The sequence below is a fragment of the Montipora foliosa genome, chromosome 2, assembly GCF_036669935.1.
Source record: "Montipora foliosa isolate CH-2021 chromosome 2, ASM3666993v2, whole genome shotgun sequence".
In the NCBI taxonomy this organism is placed as follows: domain Eukaryota; kingdom Metazoa; phylum Cnidaria; class Anthozoa; order Scleractinia; family Acroporidae; genus Montipora; species Montipora foliosa.
In genome coordinates, this window is record NC_090870.1 from 44,953,510 (window position 1) to 44,972,724 (window position 19,215).

Sequence of the window (19,215 nt, forward strand, 5' to 3'; positions counted from 1 at the left end):
GTTCCGGGTCACATGGTGCTTTGTATGCGGGAGGAGTATTCCAACTTAACGCTGGTGACGTCATCACCTTGTTAGCTACCAGCATCCACGGCACCGTGAGAGGCCACATGAACCCCTTTCACAGTTACTTTGGCGCGTTCCTAATTTGACGTCTTGACAGCAGCGATCGAGATTCAGCCTTCTGCAGAAGCCGGCTTTTTCATTGTCTGTTTTTTAAAAGCCTATAAACAAGTTAGATTTTAATAAGTGGGTCTCTTAGTAAGATCAGATGCATAAAAGCTTTTTATCGTAGTGCTACACTTTACTTCACCTTAATCGCAGATGTTAGAATTGCCTGTAACTTCCAGGAGAAAAAGGTCAATAAAGCACTTTGTCGGCTGAAAAAGGCTGTTAATGTTTTAAGACTCGTCTATGGGTTTTGTTTGTAATGTAGATGGTAGAGCAGACCAAATGTAATAATCAGCTTGAAACGGAATTTTAAAAGTAATTCGAAATTACTTCAATTCACTGAACTCGCTCCATAAAGAAATGTTTGTCTGAATTTTTAGAATTCCACTGACATGGTTACCAAGCGGCTTCTATCCTCAGGGTGCTTGTACTCTGGGTAAATTAAGCCTCTTTGAGGTGGAGTGGAATAACTTGAAAGAGATTCAGTAAAGTAGTATTTCATTTGTCATTTCCCCATAGTATCTGAAAAACGAGTAAGCGACCTATAACCCTTTGTGCTGAACTGAAAACGTTTCTTCTTGGAAATTTCGTACATCGTGAATGGTTTACTTCAAGCACTTGGCAATTGTTTTATTACCACAAGCCAATTCTAGAGCAAATACTTATTTACAAACGTTTTCTTAACTCTCGCCGCGTAAAATGATTTTACAAAAGTCAACTAGTTGCCTCCGCACTGGGCCAAAACCCGAGGAGTCAACCCCGAGTAAAAAGGGACAATATGCAAATTAATATGCAAATATAGGGGAAAGCAATCTCGATTTGCTCAACCGAGCGCGCAAGGTAGTATCGGTATTGCTTAACAGGGCGTGCAAGGTGTTATCGGTATTGTTCACCGAGTTGGCGAGGTGTTCTGGGTAACTTGAGTCACAAGGCAGAAAGTCACACGGCGCATCAATATCGAAAGTTCAGCATAGCGATTGAAGGCGAGTAATTTTCGAATATTTACAGCGATTTCTTTTACTTTGAAAATCAAAGATTACATATCAGAAATTGATTTTTCAGGCGCAAATCAACAGGGGCGACGTTTTGTCAGACACAAATGAAATCAGAAACAGGGGGCGACAGGCTCGGCCACGAACTGCTAGACGCAACCTCAGGAAGCAAAAGCATCGGTATTTTCTTAGCCGGGGGCAGAAGTAGTGAAAAAAATTATAACTAGTTTAGATTGTAACAGCATCAGAAGTCAACATAAGAGTGGTCCTCGTAAAACCCTTATAGACAATGAGAAACCTTATATTATTTTAGGATGTAAATCTAAGCTGGACTCGTCGATCACCAGCGGCGAAGTCTTCCCGAGTAATTAGGAGATCTTTCGTAAAGACAGAATAATTAACAATGCTGGCGGAGATGTTTTCATTGCTGTCCATAATACGATTCTTGCAACACACGAATCAAAACTTGATAGTTATATGGAAGCCATTTGCGCGAATAAGAAGAAGCCATTTTACAAATTCACCAAAACTGACTCTAATAAAGTGAGAATGAATGCTACGGAACTTAGTAAAGCCCTCTTTAATAAAAACCCTTTTGAGCATCAGTAGACGATAATTTGCAGTTTTTTAATGTTGGCCTGATGGAAATTGTGTCCAAAAGAGTACCTAAAAGGAACTGGTTCCATGGTAGGATATCCCATGGATTACTACTGAGGTTTGAAAAAACCGTTAAGAAAGAAGAAGAGATTACACAATAATTAAAAGAAATCAAATGATCCATTAGATAAAAGGTAAAATTATGAGTATTGGCCCAAGTGATAAACAAAAGAAGTTCTGGTCTTGCATAAAGGCCAAGACGCAAGACCAGATTGGTGTTCAACCACTAAGAACTAATAGTCTTAGTAAAGGTAATACCCTAAGTGCACGATTCCAACAAGAGTTCCCACGGGAAGATATATCATTGATTAAGGATGAACAAGTGTTCTCACAGGAAGATGTATCATCCCCAATAAAGGTTTTAGTGGCACAATATGCATGGACCCAATAACCTTTGAAGTTGAGGGAACTAAAAAGCTCCTTCAAAATCTTGACAGCAAAAAGGCAAATGGTCTCAATAACATCCCTTCGCGAATTATAAAGGAAGTAGCCTCTGAGACTGCTGAAGTCATATGCTTTCTGTTTAATCAATCTTACAGTTCAAACGAATTACCTTCGGATTGGTGTAAAAGCGAATATTGTACCTATATTTTAAGAAAGACCCTAAGCAAGATCCTAATAATTATAGACGCGCTATGTAAAGTGATGAAACACTGTGTCATTTATCGAAGTATCATGCGGCATCATCCGGAACATAATAACATTAGAAAAATATAATCATTCTTGTGGCGGAAACCCAATTACTGCTTACTACATGCCCACACACTATAATATTAGTTTTTGAACCTGTTCCGCCATCATGTAAAAGCGATGGAAAGTTGTGCCAATTTAAAGCCAAAATAGTTACAAAAAGGTGATACTAGGCTAAATAACCACCAACAAGAGAAAATGACGAATTCAGCTGCGAGGGTGGAGAGCAAATTGCAACATTCAAGTTGATTGATCAGTATGCTTGCCATATCTGAATATCTCAAATATATATATCATGCTTTAAAAGGTGAACCTAATTTCGCCAGCAATGCTTGCTCAAACTTTTGACATTGTAATTTGACGATGAGAACTCTTGGACAAAGAGATTTCAGTGCACAAGAAACTATGGATTTACTGTTTTTCATGAAATTATAATAGCACAGCTTAAAACTCTTTTTCTACAGGGGGGCCTCAACCCGTGACCCTCCCGTCAGTCTGTATGACTCTCGCAGAATATACCCTAATCAACACAATGCATCAGCTCCTTGTACTAAGGATTCACCGCTTGATCTTTATGCAAAACGACTTCAATATGTTAAAGATTTTCCAGATATAAAGAAGCTGGGTCTTGTATGATTTATTGAAAAATATGGATCAGCAAAAGGAAAACTAATTAACCAGTCTTCACTCATAGTACCTTGAATATTTCCGCACTATTTTCCAAATCCCCAAGGCAAATTTTACAGTTTATTTTGCAAACATCATTTATTAAAGTATAAACCATGGACAAATAACCCAAATAAAGCTTGGAACAGTAAAGAATTACATTGCTGCATGGCATTGATAAGTTGAGTTCACCAGAACCTGTCAGATTGCATGTTCCAAATTGGGAGAAGAAGTTGCATGACGAAATGCAAAATGCCGAAATAGATAATACATACAACGTCGCAGTTGTGGATGATGAAACATGTTAAGAGGAATGGATAATCCTTGCGTTATCCCGCATTAATGGTCTTTCTAATGCTTTATCTTCAAGTGTTAATTCCCATGATTGGCACTGTGATGCTGTTAAATACACAGACCAGCAAATTGGAGAAACGCCAAGTTGGATCACAGAAAAAAAGAAAAAATTCTCTCCCAAGGAAACAAACATTTTCAATCAATACAGAATCATTCAGTGATGAACAGAGACAAGCTTATGAAATTGTTACAACTCACTCAATGCAAGAGAAACCACTACATTTGATTATTAATGGAGAGGATGGAGCTGGTAAAAGCTATTTAATATATGCACTATTCTATGCCTGGTCACTCATCTCTAGGGTGGATTGATAGACGATGCACACAAGCAACTGGTCTGCATGAAGTACTGTTCGGTGGAAAGTCTGTTATTTTGCTTGGAGATCCTGCTCAATAACCTCCAGTACGAGATAAGCCATTATACCATTCTAAACCATCAAGCGCAATTGAAGAACAGGGCTATTGTACCTAGTAATGCTGCTCCCAGTTACATCATGGAACTAATAAGACCGTACGAACCTGTCAGGACTTTAAAATCATCTGGTTGCAATCTTCTTCATGTACCTAGATTTAACCTTAGACTTATGGCGGTCGATCTTTTGCAGTTGCTCCTCCAATCGTATGGAATAGCCTTCCTTTCAGAACTACGAACTTGTACATGCGCACCACTATCGAATTTTGGTTGCTTTTGTAAGTAAAGGATCACAGTTTACGTCATGATCCCTACGTTAATTCTTTGCACTTGTATAATTAACCACATCATGTTACACAGCCGGACGAAGCAGTCCAGATATATTTTCTGTACACCCAAAACCCAGGAATTAACTTTCTTCCATCATGGTTTCACCTCAAATCGTCCACAAGTCTGCTACTTCAAATGTCCACAGGTCCACACTCCAACATGTCCACAACTCTACAGGCCCACACGCCCACAGGTCCACATATCCACAGGCCCACACATTCACATATCCACAGGTCCACACTTGCGAATCTTGTCAGGTCCACAGGTCCGTTGTCTAAGGGGCCACAGCTGGTATTGTCCACACATCCCTAGGTCCACAGGCTAACATGTCCACAGGTCCAGATGTCCCTCAAGTCCATAGGTCATATGTGCACATCTACAGGTCCACACATCCACATCTCCTCGGGTCCACAGGCCCACGCTTCCACAGGTCCACACATCCACAAGTCCGCGCGTCCGCGCATCCACATGTCCACACATCCGAATCTCCTTAGGTCCACACGCTCACTCTCCAGATGTCTACAGATACCCTACATGTATCGTCCACACATCCATAGGTCCACACGTCCACATGTCCGCAATGATCTTCACATGTCCACAAGTCCATACGTCCACAAGTCAACAAATCCACAAGTTTTCCACAAGTACTCTTCTTAGTTGACAATAGCCCTCTTCACGGTTAGTTTTTCTCATTTGCATTACAATGTAATCTAACGTGGATGTGAGGCAATTTCGGGTTAAAACTACAAAATAGCCCGAAATTGCCTCACATACATGCTAGATTATATTGTAATGCAAATGAGCAAAACTAACCGTGAAAAGGCCTATTCTGTATCTTTCTCTGCCTTTAGATTATTTAAGCCTGTTTGCTACTTGTTCTCTATATCCTTTTTTAATTCGATATAAAATGTCATAAAAGTGTGGCTTCGGCGACTTTCAAGATAAATCGAAGAAGAGTTGACGAAATTCGACAAGTACTTTACAGATCAAATGCGGTGAAAGTTCCAAATACCTATTTCGTACCAACAAATCGATGATTCTAGTAAAATGAAAATTAAAGGGTTAGGAAACAACTAAATTGACAACTGAAGAATAAAAGGAAGGAAAAAAACGACAAAAGGTCAAAATACGACCTTTGCAACTTGGGGGCGTAACCCAAGAACACTTCAACAAATTCAATAAAAGCTGAGTGTTCCGCACACACACACAAAAAAAATAATAAATGCAAACAATACAACCTAATAGGTACACTAGCAAGACTACATGTATAGTAACTACGAAGTTGCACTTAAAAGAAGACAATTGAAGGCATTTTCAGACGAAAGTACGTTGTTGATTTCAACAGGAAGATATGAAGCATGCACTACGGAAAAATGAATCAAAAACGATACTAAATGAATACTTCTCACCACGGCTAGCATTTGTCGGGGATATCACTTTTGCTTCCTCAGGGTTGTGTATTTTTCAAATAGATCATCACCGATATGGGACATTCTGAAAAGCATCGCTTTCTGTCGTGTTTTTAGAGCACCACTTGCTCCATTGATAATTTTATATTTCGTGGCTACCCCATTTTTGAAGCTTTTAATTAATAACTTGAGTTAATGACGTCGTTTCGAAATAGACTTAAGTCCCAATACCATAATTTTCCCTAGGCGAACTTTTGCACGGAGAAAATAAGCGAAAATAGTAAGAGAGTTCTTGTTTGTTAGAGACAGATTTGAACTTATTGCTCCTTATTAGTGTACTATTTTAATCTGGCTGAAAGCTGCTCATGGATTTATAGCTCCTGTCATTTGCGTTGATTTGAATTGCAATGGTTCGTATTTATAGGAGGTTGATGTTTCTTACTCAATTTACCATTGCTTGGCTTCTTCCTTTTCCCAATTTTTTTTGTCTGTTGCCATCTATTATATTCTAGAAATCTATCCTTTCTGATGGATTCAAAACTTTAAGAGCGAATTCAAGTGTCAGGTGGGAGTCGTACCATGTCCGCTTGCTTACGAATGCGAAAGTCTTGAAACTTTGTCTACTTGACAGGAAACAAGTTTGTTATGAACAGGAAATAGGTCAGTATGAAAGTCAGAAATAGTGGGCAATGGACTGTGATTGCACAACACACTATGTCATGCCGTTGTGAGAGTGTAACTTCAATCCCTTCACATGAGTCACAGTACCCTGCGCTTAGTTGAAACCATCTCAAGAATACTCGTATCCTCAAACCTCGGTCCTCTAATGTCCTATAAGATTGCTACTTTCCCTCCCAATCTCCTTTGCTTCCAAAGCGACTGTTGAACGCACTTCAATAATCCGAGATCACTACCAATTGCGTCCACGAAGGAGACGCTTCCGAATTGAGTGTTGGATGTTCTGTGTGTTCGTGGTTGGCCTGTGCATGTTCCAAGCGCGAGAAATCGAGAAAAGAGGAGCTAGTGTCGCTTTCAAATCTGCTCGTCGCAATAGCAAACGTCTCAATAGCACCCAGCATGCCGAGCGTTTGTTTTGCGCCATTTTGAAACGTCACAATAACATCCAGCAGCGAGCGAGACTGAAATAGCGTTCATGCAGGAGGGTGAAAAACAGGGAATGTTAGTCGAGATCGATAAAAAAATTAAGTAGAGAGCTTCTTTGGAGGCAAGCGAAAACATCTGGATGGCTTTATGGCAACATGTCAAATAAAGGTTAGCGTCTTAGTTGTTGTGTTATCTATCATATTAATATTCCACGCGGCTTGATCAAACCTTCGGGCGGAAACGTGTTTTCCACTCTCAAATTTACTTCCAGAACCTACTGTTTGCGTAGAATGAGCTTTTAAAATGGTGTTCTTGTTTTCTGAGAGGATACTTTTGCAATTCGGAGGAATTTTGTGAAAAGAATATGTTTGACATCTATCATTGCTTAACTCAATGTCCAAACTTGTCCGTAATCAGCGACGTAACTTTTTGTCACGTCGCTAAAAAAATTAAAATATTTGAGGATCGGTCGATTTCTCTGAAATTTGAAAAACACTAATTGCTAACAAATGGAGAAAGAATCAGAAGTTTCATTTCAATGAAAACACCACAGGATTTCTTCCACAAGTAGTTTAGAGTGAGAAGGATAGATCTGGGCCAGGTGACAAAACGACGGGGTGGGGGGCGGGAACTTTCTCGACCAAAACACAAGTTACCGCCTGCAAGCAGGCTACTAAAAACGTTCTACATTACCCCCTTGTTACAACGAAGGCTTTGTTATTAAAGTAGTAGCAACTACTAAGGTCATGGTTAAAAGCTTATCACGCGGCGATCAAGCCTTCGGTCTGGCAACACATATAGACTTTAACACTGATCTCCTTTAATTGACGTTTTAAAAAGCTTAATCATTATTGTTAGTATTTTAATTAATGTATAACGCTATGAACTACCAGGAGATGTGCCGTCTCATGATAAGTGGTTTCCTATCATCATCATCATCATTACATCTTGTAGATATTGCAAGATCGCATGGTTTGGATTATCACTTTTATGCTGACGATTGTCAGCTGATGATTGTCAGCTGTATTTATCTTCGGACTATATAGTCTTTTGCAAATCTAATATAGAAGCCTGTGTCTCCGATGTCAACTCATGGAAAGTAATTAGCAAATTAAAGATGAATAGTGAGTCATTCCGCATATTCGAACTGAACGTTTTAATTAAGCCAACTTTGGTCAACGTTTCTAACTTCATTATATCATCATAGATTTTTGAATTTTATTTTTATTTTTTTTTTGTGGATCTTTTAGACCTTTTCTGGCATACTTTGTAATCTTGCACGTTTGCATGCGGGAAATTATTTCTGTAGTTATAATAAAGACTTCAGTGATTGATTGATTGATGAGAGAAACCCTGAGAACGAGTTTGTAACTTTAGTCATCCTAATCAGTGTCCGTTTTAACCTATCCATACTAATGCGATTAAGGGCCAAGTCGCACTAGAGGGCAATTTCGGATTTGTTCAGGACAAATCTGACTTGAAATCGGCCAGTGGCAAAACAATTGTCCGGAAAGCCACAGTCGCACTTGAGAACAAAATATGTGAACAAAACATCACACCATGCTGTGAGCGTCACGCAATTTCCTGCGAAACCGCCTTTACTCGCTGTTTCCATCCACAAACCGCGACACAAGGGATCTCAAAATGTTCTCGGCTGACGAAGATGTACGGCGCAAAGAAGTTTGGGATGATCCCGGCATTGAGCCGTCTTCGCTGAACTGAAAGGATTCTTGCAACGAGTCAGAACTCGTGGTAGAAGGAGATGGGCTGGGAGTTCCTCGATCGTTGAATATGTAAGGGTTAGGCATCGGATAGATCCATCCTGGTGGATATTGAGGAAATTGTTGCCCCATTTCATACGAAAAATATTGGTCGCCCGCGCCTGGATTCATGTCGCTGCCAAATGAGAACGTTATCAATTTTACCGCGAAGTCTATCGCATAGAGACTCTGCTACATATCATTGTGACCTGTCAAATCATTTCCGAATCAAGACACCCTTGCCATTGTTTTCCAAGATTTGTTTCAGTTTGGCCTGCTCCAGAGGTAGTCGACGGCATCTTTGAAGTTTGTCCGTCTGCGACCAAATTTTGTCCTTAGGTGGACAAACCGGTCGCACTTGGTTTTTCATTGTGATGACAGTTTTTTGACATAAGTAAACAGTTTTGTCCTCTAGTGCGACTTGGCCCTAATGCGTTGATTTTGTAATTAAATTTTGCGGAATCTTTTAGCCGAAAAAAGAATGAAGTAAGTCGACAGGTAAATTTCTTGAATGGTGCTTTTAAAGGGTACAGCGACGCTGAGGGTATTAGGGAGCTTCAACCTTTACTGCTTTCAAAGTATCTACAGAAGAAAATTGCAATTTATTTATCTGTTTCTCTCATTTATTTGGAGAAATATCTCAATCTGATACCAAAAATAGTACCTCCAAACATTTGAAAAAACCCTCTTCATTTCAAACTCTCCTGGGGTTAATCTTAGTTCCCCAGGGCCCGGTTCCTTGAAAGCCGATTAACTTAATCCAGGATTAGCGTAAACTTTTTTTTCACGTTTTCAACTTTTTGGTGAAAGTTTCCTTTGCTTATTTTTGTTTTTCAAGATTGACGTCTTCTCATGTAAAGTTCTGCCGAAAATCTGCGTTGAACAGCATTTGGGAGTAGAGAAATAAACTGCTTGGTTAATCTTTAATCTTAGATTATCGTTAATCGGCTTTTCAGGAACTGGGCCCAGATGTTTACATTTCTGGCCCTTTCTTTTCATCCCCCTCTTTTCCCCGTATCCCCGATTAAAGGACGCTCATTCAATCCGGCTTGAAGTTAAACGGCGCTTGCAATGATGATAACGTTAAACCTCAGTTCTCGAGATTAATCTCACACATACCTTGACTTTGCTTGCACTGGAAAAAAACAAACATGACAGATTATAGGTAGGTATTAGAAAGACGACGCCATCGTTAATTTGCATGTTAAACGTGCAACTGCCGGAGGAGAAATCTGGACATCCACTCACAGAAAATTAAGAAACTTGGTTCATTTGGGTAAAAAATATTATATGTATATGTATGTGTCCATTGTTTTCTGAACCAATCACGAGAGCCGTTGTAATGGCTGCGTGCTTACCCCCAACCCCCATGTACCACGCATCTCTTTATAACCTGTAATTTCATTGGACCGTCATAAGTTGCAGCGACAAGGCTACATTGATTTTTCTTGCTTATTGTTTTCTGAACCAATCACGAGGGCCGTTGTAGCAAGTGCGAGTCCTGTATTTTTCATATTTTCTGTTTGTGAAGGGACTTGCAACTGCTGAGGAAAGGTTACTGTAGCTCATGCCATTTGATTGTAAGTTCGTCCTTCTTTTACATATCCTGGTAATTTACACGGTTCCTTAAACTTTTTTCACCTTTTTACCGCACTTATATCTGCATGCGCACTCCATGTAGTTTTCCAAAATACTACGTTGAGCAATTCAACGGCAGTTGCCTTCAAATAAGCAATTAAGTCGTCAAGTCATTGCACTAGGAATTGCCTTGAGCGCGGCCTCTTGATTTTTATAACTGAGATTTCAAGTCATTTATTCAAGCGAGTCGATAGATGCAATTGATTTCCATATCAAAGATCATCATCTCCAGTTGTTTATCGGCTTGCTTGCTTGCTGGATGACTGATCGACTGATGGCGCAGTGGTGAGACCACTCGTCTTCCACCAATGTTGCCCGGGTTCCATTCCCAGACTCGGCGTCATATGTGGGTTGTGTTTGTTGGTTCTCTACTCTGCTCCGAGAGGTTTTCTCCGGATACTACGGTTTCCCCTCTCCTCAAAAACCAACATTTGATTTGATTTGTGTTAATTGTTAATTTCAATGTACAGTGTCCCCAATTAGTACTTCAGCGCTAGAACGTCTAGACACTTAAATAAAGTTCCTTTCCTTTCCTTTCCTTTATTCTATCTAAGGGAAAGAAATGTTAGCAACGAATTAGCGAACATCCTTGTTTTTGATTGAAAACGGAGATACAATCCGCTGCTATATTATACTTCTGTCGCGAGTCCTAACTTTCAGGCCGTCTTTACCAGACCAATTATCTTTTTCGTCGAATGCTGCTGGTTAGCGCATTTTCGCTTTTAAGTTTCTCCTCTGCGTGACTCAAAAACAAAAACTGTTGCGGTAAAAGAGAATTAAAAGGAATTATCTAATCAAACGTCAATCAAGATTAATTAAACAAAACCGTGATGACTGATCTGATAACAGACCCATGTTCTGTTTATCAGTATTTGTAGATAAGCTTGAAAAGACTCCACAATAGCTGAGACAAACTGGGTTCAAATGTAAACAGTACCTCGTAAGTTTCCAAAGACAAAGAGGAAGCATTTGTCACTTCAAAAGAATTTAAATGATGTGAATTAACTTCACACTTCTAAAGCCAATAGACTTCGTATGCTCTAGATCATGAAGTGAAGATGATCTATTTCGCTATCACTCACAACGTATTAATGTAGCACTATAAACCGGCGATAGGCTTACTTCAAGAAGGAGGCTCCGGATTGAAGCTTGCATACAAGCGCAAGAAGACCGCTTCCAGAAGCGAACGCATTTCGAGGCGAACTATGAACCTCTCGTTTTTCATTAGCTTTCGGCCGCACAGCTGCTGAGGCCCTCCCAGGGTTTTTGGGGAAGAAGAGAACATGGGTTAATGGGACTGGGGAACAGGGGAACAATGACAAAATATCCTTGGGACGAAGGGAACATAAAAAGCTTGGAACAAGTTTGAAAGTCCTTTTTGGAACAGCGGAACAAGGAAACCCCCACCTCCCCCTCCCGACTACCCCCCCCCCCCCCACCCGTTCTCCCCACTGAGAGGTCCTCGCTACTGGTAACTCGATATGTACACTACATTTACTCATTGTAAGCTCCGCATCTTCCTCATCAGCTATCTTGCAAGGCAGTGCTTAAACTTTTCATTTGATTTTATCTTTACGGAGACAGCCCATCCGACGGAGATGGTTTTTGTGTGCTAAGTGAAACGTACATCCCATCGGTCGAATCCCATTTTGCTAATAACGTTACAGACACCGAGGGTTTGGGGTCAGGTGGCAAATATTTAACAGACGGAAGTTGCTTGGCGACGGGCGAATTCAGAGCTGGAAGAGACACAACATGTGGCTAGGATTAGAAATACATGTAGGCAGTCAGCAGCGACCAGCTTATGTCAAACATTAGAAAAAAAACGGAAAGGAAGTTTAAGTGTAGTCGTTCTAGCGCTGGAGCACTAATTGGGGACACTGTAAACTGAAATTAACAATTAACGCAAATGAAGTCAAATGTTGGTTTTTGAGGAGAGGGGAAAACCGGAGTACCCGGAGAAAAACCTCTCGGATCAGAGTAGAGAACAAAAGGATTATTAAGTAATGGTTGTCCTGAAGACACATAGCACCATTAATTATGTTTCTTTAATATGCAGGCTCCTTTTCACCTTTGATCAATCGAATCATGTTCCGCAATGTGTTGTTGTGTCTGCTGATGACAACATATGCTGCAGCGACAGTCAACAGCAGCAATGGGCCGTCCCAACCGACCACTGTGAGCATTTTAAAAAGATTATAAATTAAACTAAATTAGAATTTTTTAATACATATCACATATATCACGTAAATGCGCTGTGTCCACCGGAGTACCCAGAGAAAAACCTTTCGGTACAGAGTAGAGAAAAAGAGGATTATTAGTAATGGTAGTCCTGAAACTACTTAGCATCATTAATTATGTTTGTCAGGAACCCATGACCCGGAGCCTACAACTCTACTGTGTTCTTGTAACGGCGTTTTCACAGACCGATTTATTTTTAGATTGAATTTCCCGCGAATGAGACTCCCACAGGAGCCCGATGACCAATTACAAGAAATTAAGCTGACGTCATAAGGTCACCGAACCGGAACTGCCTTTGTTTTTTGACCTAATTCGCGGGAAGGGCTAGTCTAAAATTAAACCTACTTGTGAAAACGCCGTTTCACAGACGCTGTATGGAAGTTGCACGCTCCAGATGGGCTCCTGTGTTTGTTTATTTACACCTGCTCCTTTTCACGTCTGATCAATCGAATCATGTTCGTTGTGTTGATTCGCTCTCACGAAGGGCTAACGCTCGAAACGTCAGCTTTTGGAATCCCTGAACGGTGGTCAACTCCGTTGATAAAACCAACTTTTTTTGTCCACGAGAGCCGCGAGCTAGGAGAATGATGATGAGTCATCCATTGCTTACCGAGGTACACCATCACCCCCAGCCTCCCTTCTGTGCAGCCCCCTCCCCTCCCCCCCAACCCCCCCCCCCCCCCAACGCATGCATTAGACATGTCCCGATTGCGCTGGAAAAATCGCCAAAAATTGATCAAATAGTGCTCGAGTTTTTGAAAAGGGGCTTGAAATTTAGAAATAGAGCTCGAAAGTTGCACAATTTACATTTCCTAGCAGACTTATTCGCTATTCCGTGCTATCGAAGCGCCTTCTGGTGCACTTTATGCGGCTCCAGAATTTATTGCTACTGTAATTGGAATATTGGATTAATCATTCATACGTCTTCAGACTCGCAAAGCTGGTTTGTTACTTACCTCTTGCAGCTACAATCATTTAACCAGTCGAGAAATATTGCTCCAAAGGTCACAAACAACTTTTTGTCAGCAACTATCACAAGTCACTTTTGTTTATATTCCAAAACAGGACGCACAATGTCGATCAGGATGTTTCGGCTGCGGCATTCCCGGCATGCATGGAACGCCCGGAACACCAGGTCGTGACGGACGTGATGGGCGTGACGGAACAAAGGGTGACCAGGGAATGCTGGGAAACAATGGGCCCCAGGGACCTCCCGGTCAATTTGGTCCTCGGGGATATCAAGGAGAGACTGGAGTCCAGGGTCCACGTGGCCCAAAAGGGGAGAGGGGCCTTTCGCCAGTTAAGAATTGGAAAGAATGCGCTTGGAAAAATCTCAACGATAATAAAGACAATGGGCTAATCAAGGTAAGCAATGATATAAATCAAGGTAGTATTCATGGTTAAAGCTAGATTGGCCAGGTATGACATTCTAAACAGCAGCGGGGTTGGGGTCAATCCAAGTGGTATGCAGTATATGTATTATAGGGCGAAACAGACTACGTGGAGAAAACACGGAACACAATAGATGACACTCGAGCGTTCATAGCCAATTATTTTCGGGCCTTTAAAATTGGGGACCGTCAAGTTTGTATTTGAGATACGATCAGGTAGGATTCCGCTATTAGTGAGTTCTTCTCACTTAGAAACGATATTGTTAACTTTTTAATGATATTCTGCAGGCAACGGAATTTCACGAACTGGAAAAAATATAAATATTACTAGACTAACTAGTAACACCAGTACTACTACTAGAATTAATAGCTGCTATACGTGTCTGGTCAACAATTGTTTGCAGCGCACGTGACACCCTTCCGTATTTCGCCAAAACTGAATAAATCAAACGCGTATTAAGTCATCCAAAAATCAGGGTATATAAAATTGCTGTCAATGCAGTTTGTTATATATCAGGAATCCTAATGGGCTCCTGTATATATACATTCATTAAATAAGGTTAGACCTAAAACGTTTTTCTTCAGGAATGTGTGTTCAACAAGAACCAACCCAACACCAGCCTCCGCGTGTACTGGACAGGATCATTGAGAATCTATCATTGCCATGGTTGCTGCAAACGCTGGTTCTTTACTTTTAACGGTTTTGAATGTTCATGCCCTCTTCCAATTGATGGCATACTGTATATGGAAAGTGGTCAGTCCCAAGACATTCATCGCGTTCGTCACATTGAGGGTCACTGTGGCAGCATCCCTAAAGGCAAGGTGCGCGTGGGATTCTGGGTTGGCAATTGTGAGCGGCACACGCCTGGCGACGCTTACACAGGATACATTTCAGTTTCTCGGATCTTTGTTGAAGAGGTACCGGAAGGACAGGTTTAATAACATTTTAAAACTGCGTCACTGATTTTAGAAAGCCATGTTTTGAATGCGATTTGTTGAAGCCTTTGACCTATTAGGTATACAAAGATAGAAAACTGCGATCGTTAGTTTTCCATACTTTTTCTCAGTATTTTTTTTTGTTTTTTGTTATTCTTGATATTAAAGATACAGCAAAGAGAACTAATGATTTCTGGTTTCAACTGTTTAATGCTTAGTATGCGTTTTACAGGACAAATAGAAATATACGTCAGGCTACTGAAAATGGCGGTTAGAGAAGCACATTCAGAGCAGATGTCAAATGAGTACCTTAAAAACCCCGGAGCGTGTAAGAATTGGGTTTGGTCTTATAGCTTGTACGGATAATGGAAGATGGCGAGACAGTCTAAAGTCAATCGCCGAGCCAATTGCTCGTCGATCACAGCAAAAAAGAAAGCTCTGATTCAGGGTCAAGAACATGGCGTTAGAATTTTTGCCAGTCGCCTGTGTTAGACAAGCTGGTTATTATTTCCGACACTCGAATAGAAACAAATATACAAACAAAAAACTTGCAGCCTGCGGTTAACAGTTAAGGAATTAACTAAAATAAAACAACTTTCTTCATATGGCAAAGATTGCAACAGAAGAAACGAGTACCAGATTGAGAATGGCGAACTTGTTGCAATCTTTTTTGTCATTTCCAGAGAATCTGTCCGCGGATGGTTTTCACCAGCTTTGAAATGGGTTTTGTGATTTTTGAATCCTTCCTTGGGTTTCGAAGATTTGTTCTTTTCACTCATGCTCCAAATGCACACTCTTCTACAAATCCTTAAAGCCCGTAGATAATGAAGAAATCAAATCGGAGACAAATTTAACGCTAGTTCGGGTAAAAATGCATGCTTATAAGTATTAACCGAATCGTCGAGCGTTAATGTGGTTTTCACGAATTGAGTATTGTAGACCGTACACAAATTTAGTTGTTACTAGGGAAATTACAACAATGGCGACCCAAATTGTTCGTCCATTCGTGCAGACGCAATGCAGACGCATTATCAGCATTATGCATCTTGTGCCCTTCAGACGAACTAAGCAGGCGCTCTCGATCGATCGACACTATTCAGGGGCACCGAACCACAGGTAACCCAGGCTCACTGTGTGCGTCACGTAGGTATTAAAATGTATAGAGAACATATGAGGCGAAGTTTAGGTCTGGAAATTTGCTAGAAAATGGAAATAAAAATCGATAAAACTTACCATGTGGTGAGCGTTGTTATCTTTAATACGTATACGAAGTTTCGGGAAAAATGGTCCCCGTTCACCTTCCTTCATACTATAGTGACTAGGGAGGAGACGGAAGCCAGCTTATGGACTCCGATCGACCCAAAATAAGCACGGTTATTTTTCGCGAAAATCGAATCCAGTCGCTAAATAAACACGCCAGGCTCGTGGAACATGAATTTCTCTAAACCATGAATCCACTGAAGCATCTCCAGGTAGCAACGCGAAGCCAGCAGGCTCCGTAGAACTTGTAAGTTGACCTGCTAAAATGGCGGCCCGAAAGCGTTGTACTCGCGAAGTGTCCAATTCAAAATGGCACTGAACTCGGGACGCCTGGTGACGAGGGGAATATATGTCCCCTGGAGGGAGAGGAGTCCCAGATTGCTCAGTGAGTTTTGTTTTTAGCAATTTGGGACTCCCCTTCCCTCCAGAACTTATTATACTCGTCACCAGGCGTCCCGAGTTCAGTGCCATTTTGAATTGGACACTTCGCGAGTACAACGCTTTCGGGCCGCCATTTTAGCAGATCAACTTACAAGTTCTACGGAGCCTGGTGGCTTCGCGTTGCTACCTGGAGATGCTTCAGTGGATTCATGGTTTACAGAAATTCCTGTTCCACGAACCTGGCGTGTTTATTTAGCGACTGGATTCGATTTTCACGAGAAAAATCGTGCTTGTTTTGGGTCGATCGGAGTTCTTAAGCTGGCTCCTGTCTCCTACCTTGTCACTATACTATGAAGGAAGGTGAACGGGGACCATTTTCCCCGAAACTTCGTGTACGTATTAAAGACGACAACAGCTCACCACATGGTAAGTTTTATCAATTTTTATTTCCATTTTCTAGCAAATTTTCAGACCTAAACTTCGCCTCGTATGTTCTCTATACATTTTAATACCTACGTGACGCACACAGTGAGCCTGGGTTACCTGTGACCCAACGAGAATATAGTTGAAAACAGAAACCCATAAGGGTTGAAAAGTGTAACGCGCGTTCACAGCTTCCGAATATTCAGTGAGAACTGATTGGTTGAATGTTTCAGTGCTAAGTACCATATTTGGAAACCCCCCGCTCTTGTTGTTCCAAATATGGTACTTAGCAAATCGAATATTCAGAAGCTTGTTTTCCAGCACACAAGGGGCCGTTACACGTTTCAACCCTTATGGGTTTCTGTTGAAAACCATTAAACATAGCATTGTCAAACGTATTTTAGTATTTAAACGGTAGATATTGGGATATTTTTATCCCCTAAAGTTTTTTCATCTGTTCGGACTTCCTAGCTGATTGTCCAGTGATCCGAAAATTATAGGTATCAAACCTTACCTTTTCAAAAATTTCAGCCAGAAAAAAGGCTCCCGAAAATTCTAGGTGACCTTTTTAGGGTAAAAATCCGTTAAAAATGGGTAATTATACCATTTTTTAGATGTTCGAAAATCCTAGGAGAGGCAGGCAAGCAAGAAATTTTACAACAAATGTTCCGAAAGTTCTAGATCTCAAATCGTCTTCCGAACAGTTAATTTCCGAAAATTGAAGTTGGGTGCCCCTGACTATTCTGCCCAAGTTCGTCTCAGATGAATTAAATAGGGAGCTTAAGCAACGACAACGGCGACGGCAACGAGAACGTCATCTCAAAATATAAATTTGCGTTATTTTAATCGCTTCGTGACTATTTCAACGTCTTTAATATGATAAGGGTGTGGAATTTCCTCAAAGATGACACCAGTCGGAAAGGCACTCCATTTTAGAAGAGAAAATGAAAATTTATCCTAAGTGCTGACGTTCTTCATAACACCAAAAGCTTGGCTATTTCACGTTGTTATTTTGCTGACGACGGCAACGAAATGGACAAAAGTGAAAAAGGCACGTACAGGGCGTGCAAAGCTGTTGTTTTTACCCACTAAATATGCAAATTCGTGACGTTCTCGTTGCGGTCGCCGTTGTCGTTGCTTAAGCTCCCTATTATAATTCCTCTGAGACGAACTTGGGCAGAATAGTGTCGATCGATTATAATACGTCTCTAGTAGCTTCTAGTGCAAAAAAACGGCCCATTACAGGTCAAATTTTAACTACTCTTTATACAGTCGCTTCATTTGGACGTTGTCAACGAGGTGCGTGACGTACAACGAGGAACTAAATTCGGAGGAGGAACATAGACGAACTTTAGGAAATGAATCATTCATTCAGCCGCACCAGTTTTTCCGGCCAAATCTTAAAGATGTCATTTAGCTGAAACTGGTTACTTTGTACTTTCATAAAAACAAAATAAAAGCTGATCTAATAAAAAAAGACCCGCGGAGAATGTAACAAAAAAAAACAATAGGTAAAGTTAAAAAATGTTCTCTGGTTAAAAAGATTAAATACATAAGCTTTCGGCTTTGAACGGCCTTTCATAATCATAAGCTTTTCCTCTAGGCACAGACTGCAGTTTCGTTTTCCGTTTCTGCCGGCTGGTATTTGCTTGACAATGGCCCATCTGATCGAAAAATTTCGTTTTTCCTTTATATTACTTTATATTATATGTGGTTCACACTGGCCACGTGTCACTCGTCGACAAACATTTTCCCACTAGGGTAGTGTTTTCGTTATATTTTGATCCCGCAACTTGGCGAAAGAGTTTTGATGGTTTGCACGGCAGCCATTTTGGTGTATAAAACACTGCAGTAAAATGTCTTTTGGGAATTTGACTCTATTATTATGCAAAACTTGTGGAGCCATTTTCTATTGTTTTGTACACGGAAGACCTTAGACAGCAATGAAGCAATGACCAGAACCAGGTTGCTGACCAGCGGTTTTCGTTAAAACAATGGTTTGCTGGGGGTGCTCAGTCTCGCGGGCTCAGAAAACCTGGTTGTGGTCATTGTCAATTAAGGTTTTTCTTTGTACATGTACACCAACATGGACGTCTCATCACGTGGATGCAAACCAAGAATTCGTTTGACAAGGCATTTTTTAGATAATTAATCTTTATCTTACAATGTAAGTATCAAAAAGGTCAAAAGAGCGGATGTTATATTCCCACAGGAGATTAATTCCCACAAAAGCGATCAACCTAAATACAAGAGCTTTTGTGATCGACAAGACAACTTCAATGTCGAGCGGCGATTGACGTTCACAAAAAAAATTGATTTCGTTAGTAGCTAAAGTTGCTTCTACAGAACAAACACTAACATAAAGGAATACACCAAGCACTACGTTTGCTTGATGAAAATGTC

The 19,215-nt window shown here is 40.7% G+C and overlaps 2 protein-coding genes across 3 annotated transcripts in view; both read left to right on the forward strand.

Annotated features, from left to right (window-relative positions):
- The window catches only part of LOC137993245 (tumor necrosis factor-like), a 16,095-nt gene extending 15,693 nt beyond the window's left edge, over nt 1–402 (forward strand). For both annotated transcript variants that reach the window (XM_068838975.1, XM_068838976.1), the window contains exon 5: nt 1–402. This exon is cut by the window's left edge and continues 195 nt beyond it. In XM_068838975.1, the coding sequence (XP_068695076.1) occupies nt 1–149 (149 nt within the window). In that variant the 3' untranslated portion in view covers nt 150–402.
- Nucleotides 403–10,020: 9,618 nt separating this feature from the next.
- Nucleotides 10,021–15,770, forward strand: LOC137990855 (collagen triple helix repeat-containing protein 1-like). The gene is made up of 4 exons (XM_068835965.1): nt 10,021–10,122; nt 12,240–12,358; nt 13,487–13,786; nt 14,398–15,770. The coding sequence occupies exons 1-4, from the start codon at nt 10,110–10,112 to the stop codon at nt 14,749–14,751; spliced, it is 786 nt and encodes a 261-aa protein (XP_068692066.1). The 5' UTR covers nt 10,021–10,109; the 3' UTR covers nt 14,752–15,770.
- Nucleotides 15,771–19,215: the final 3,445 nt, after the last annotated feature.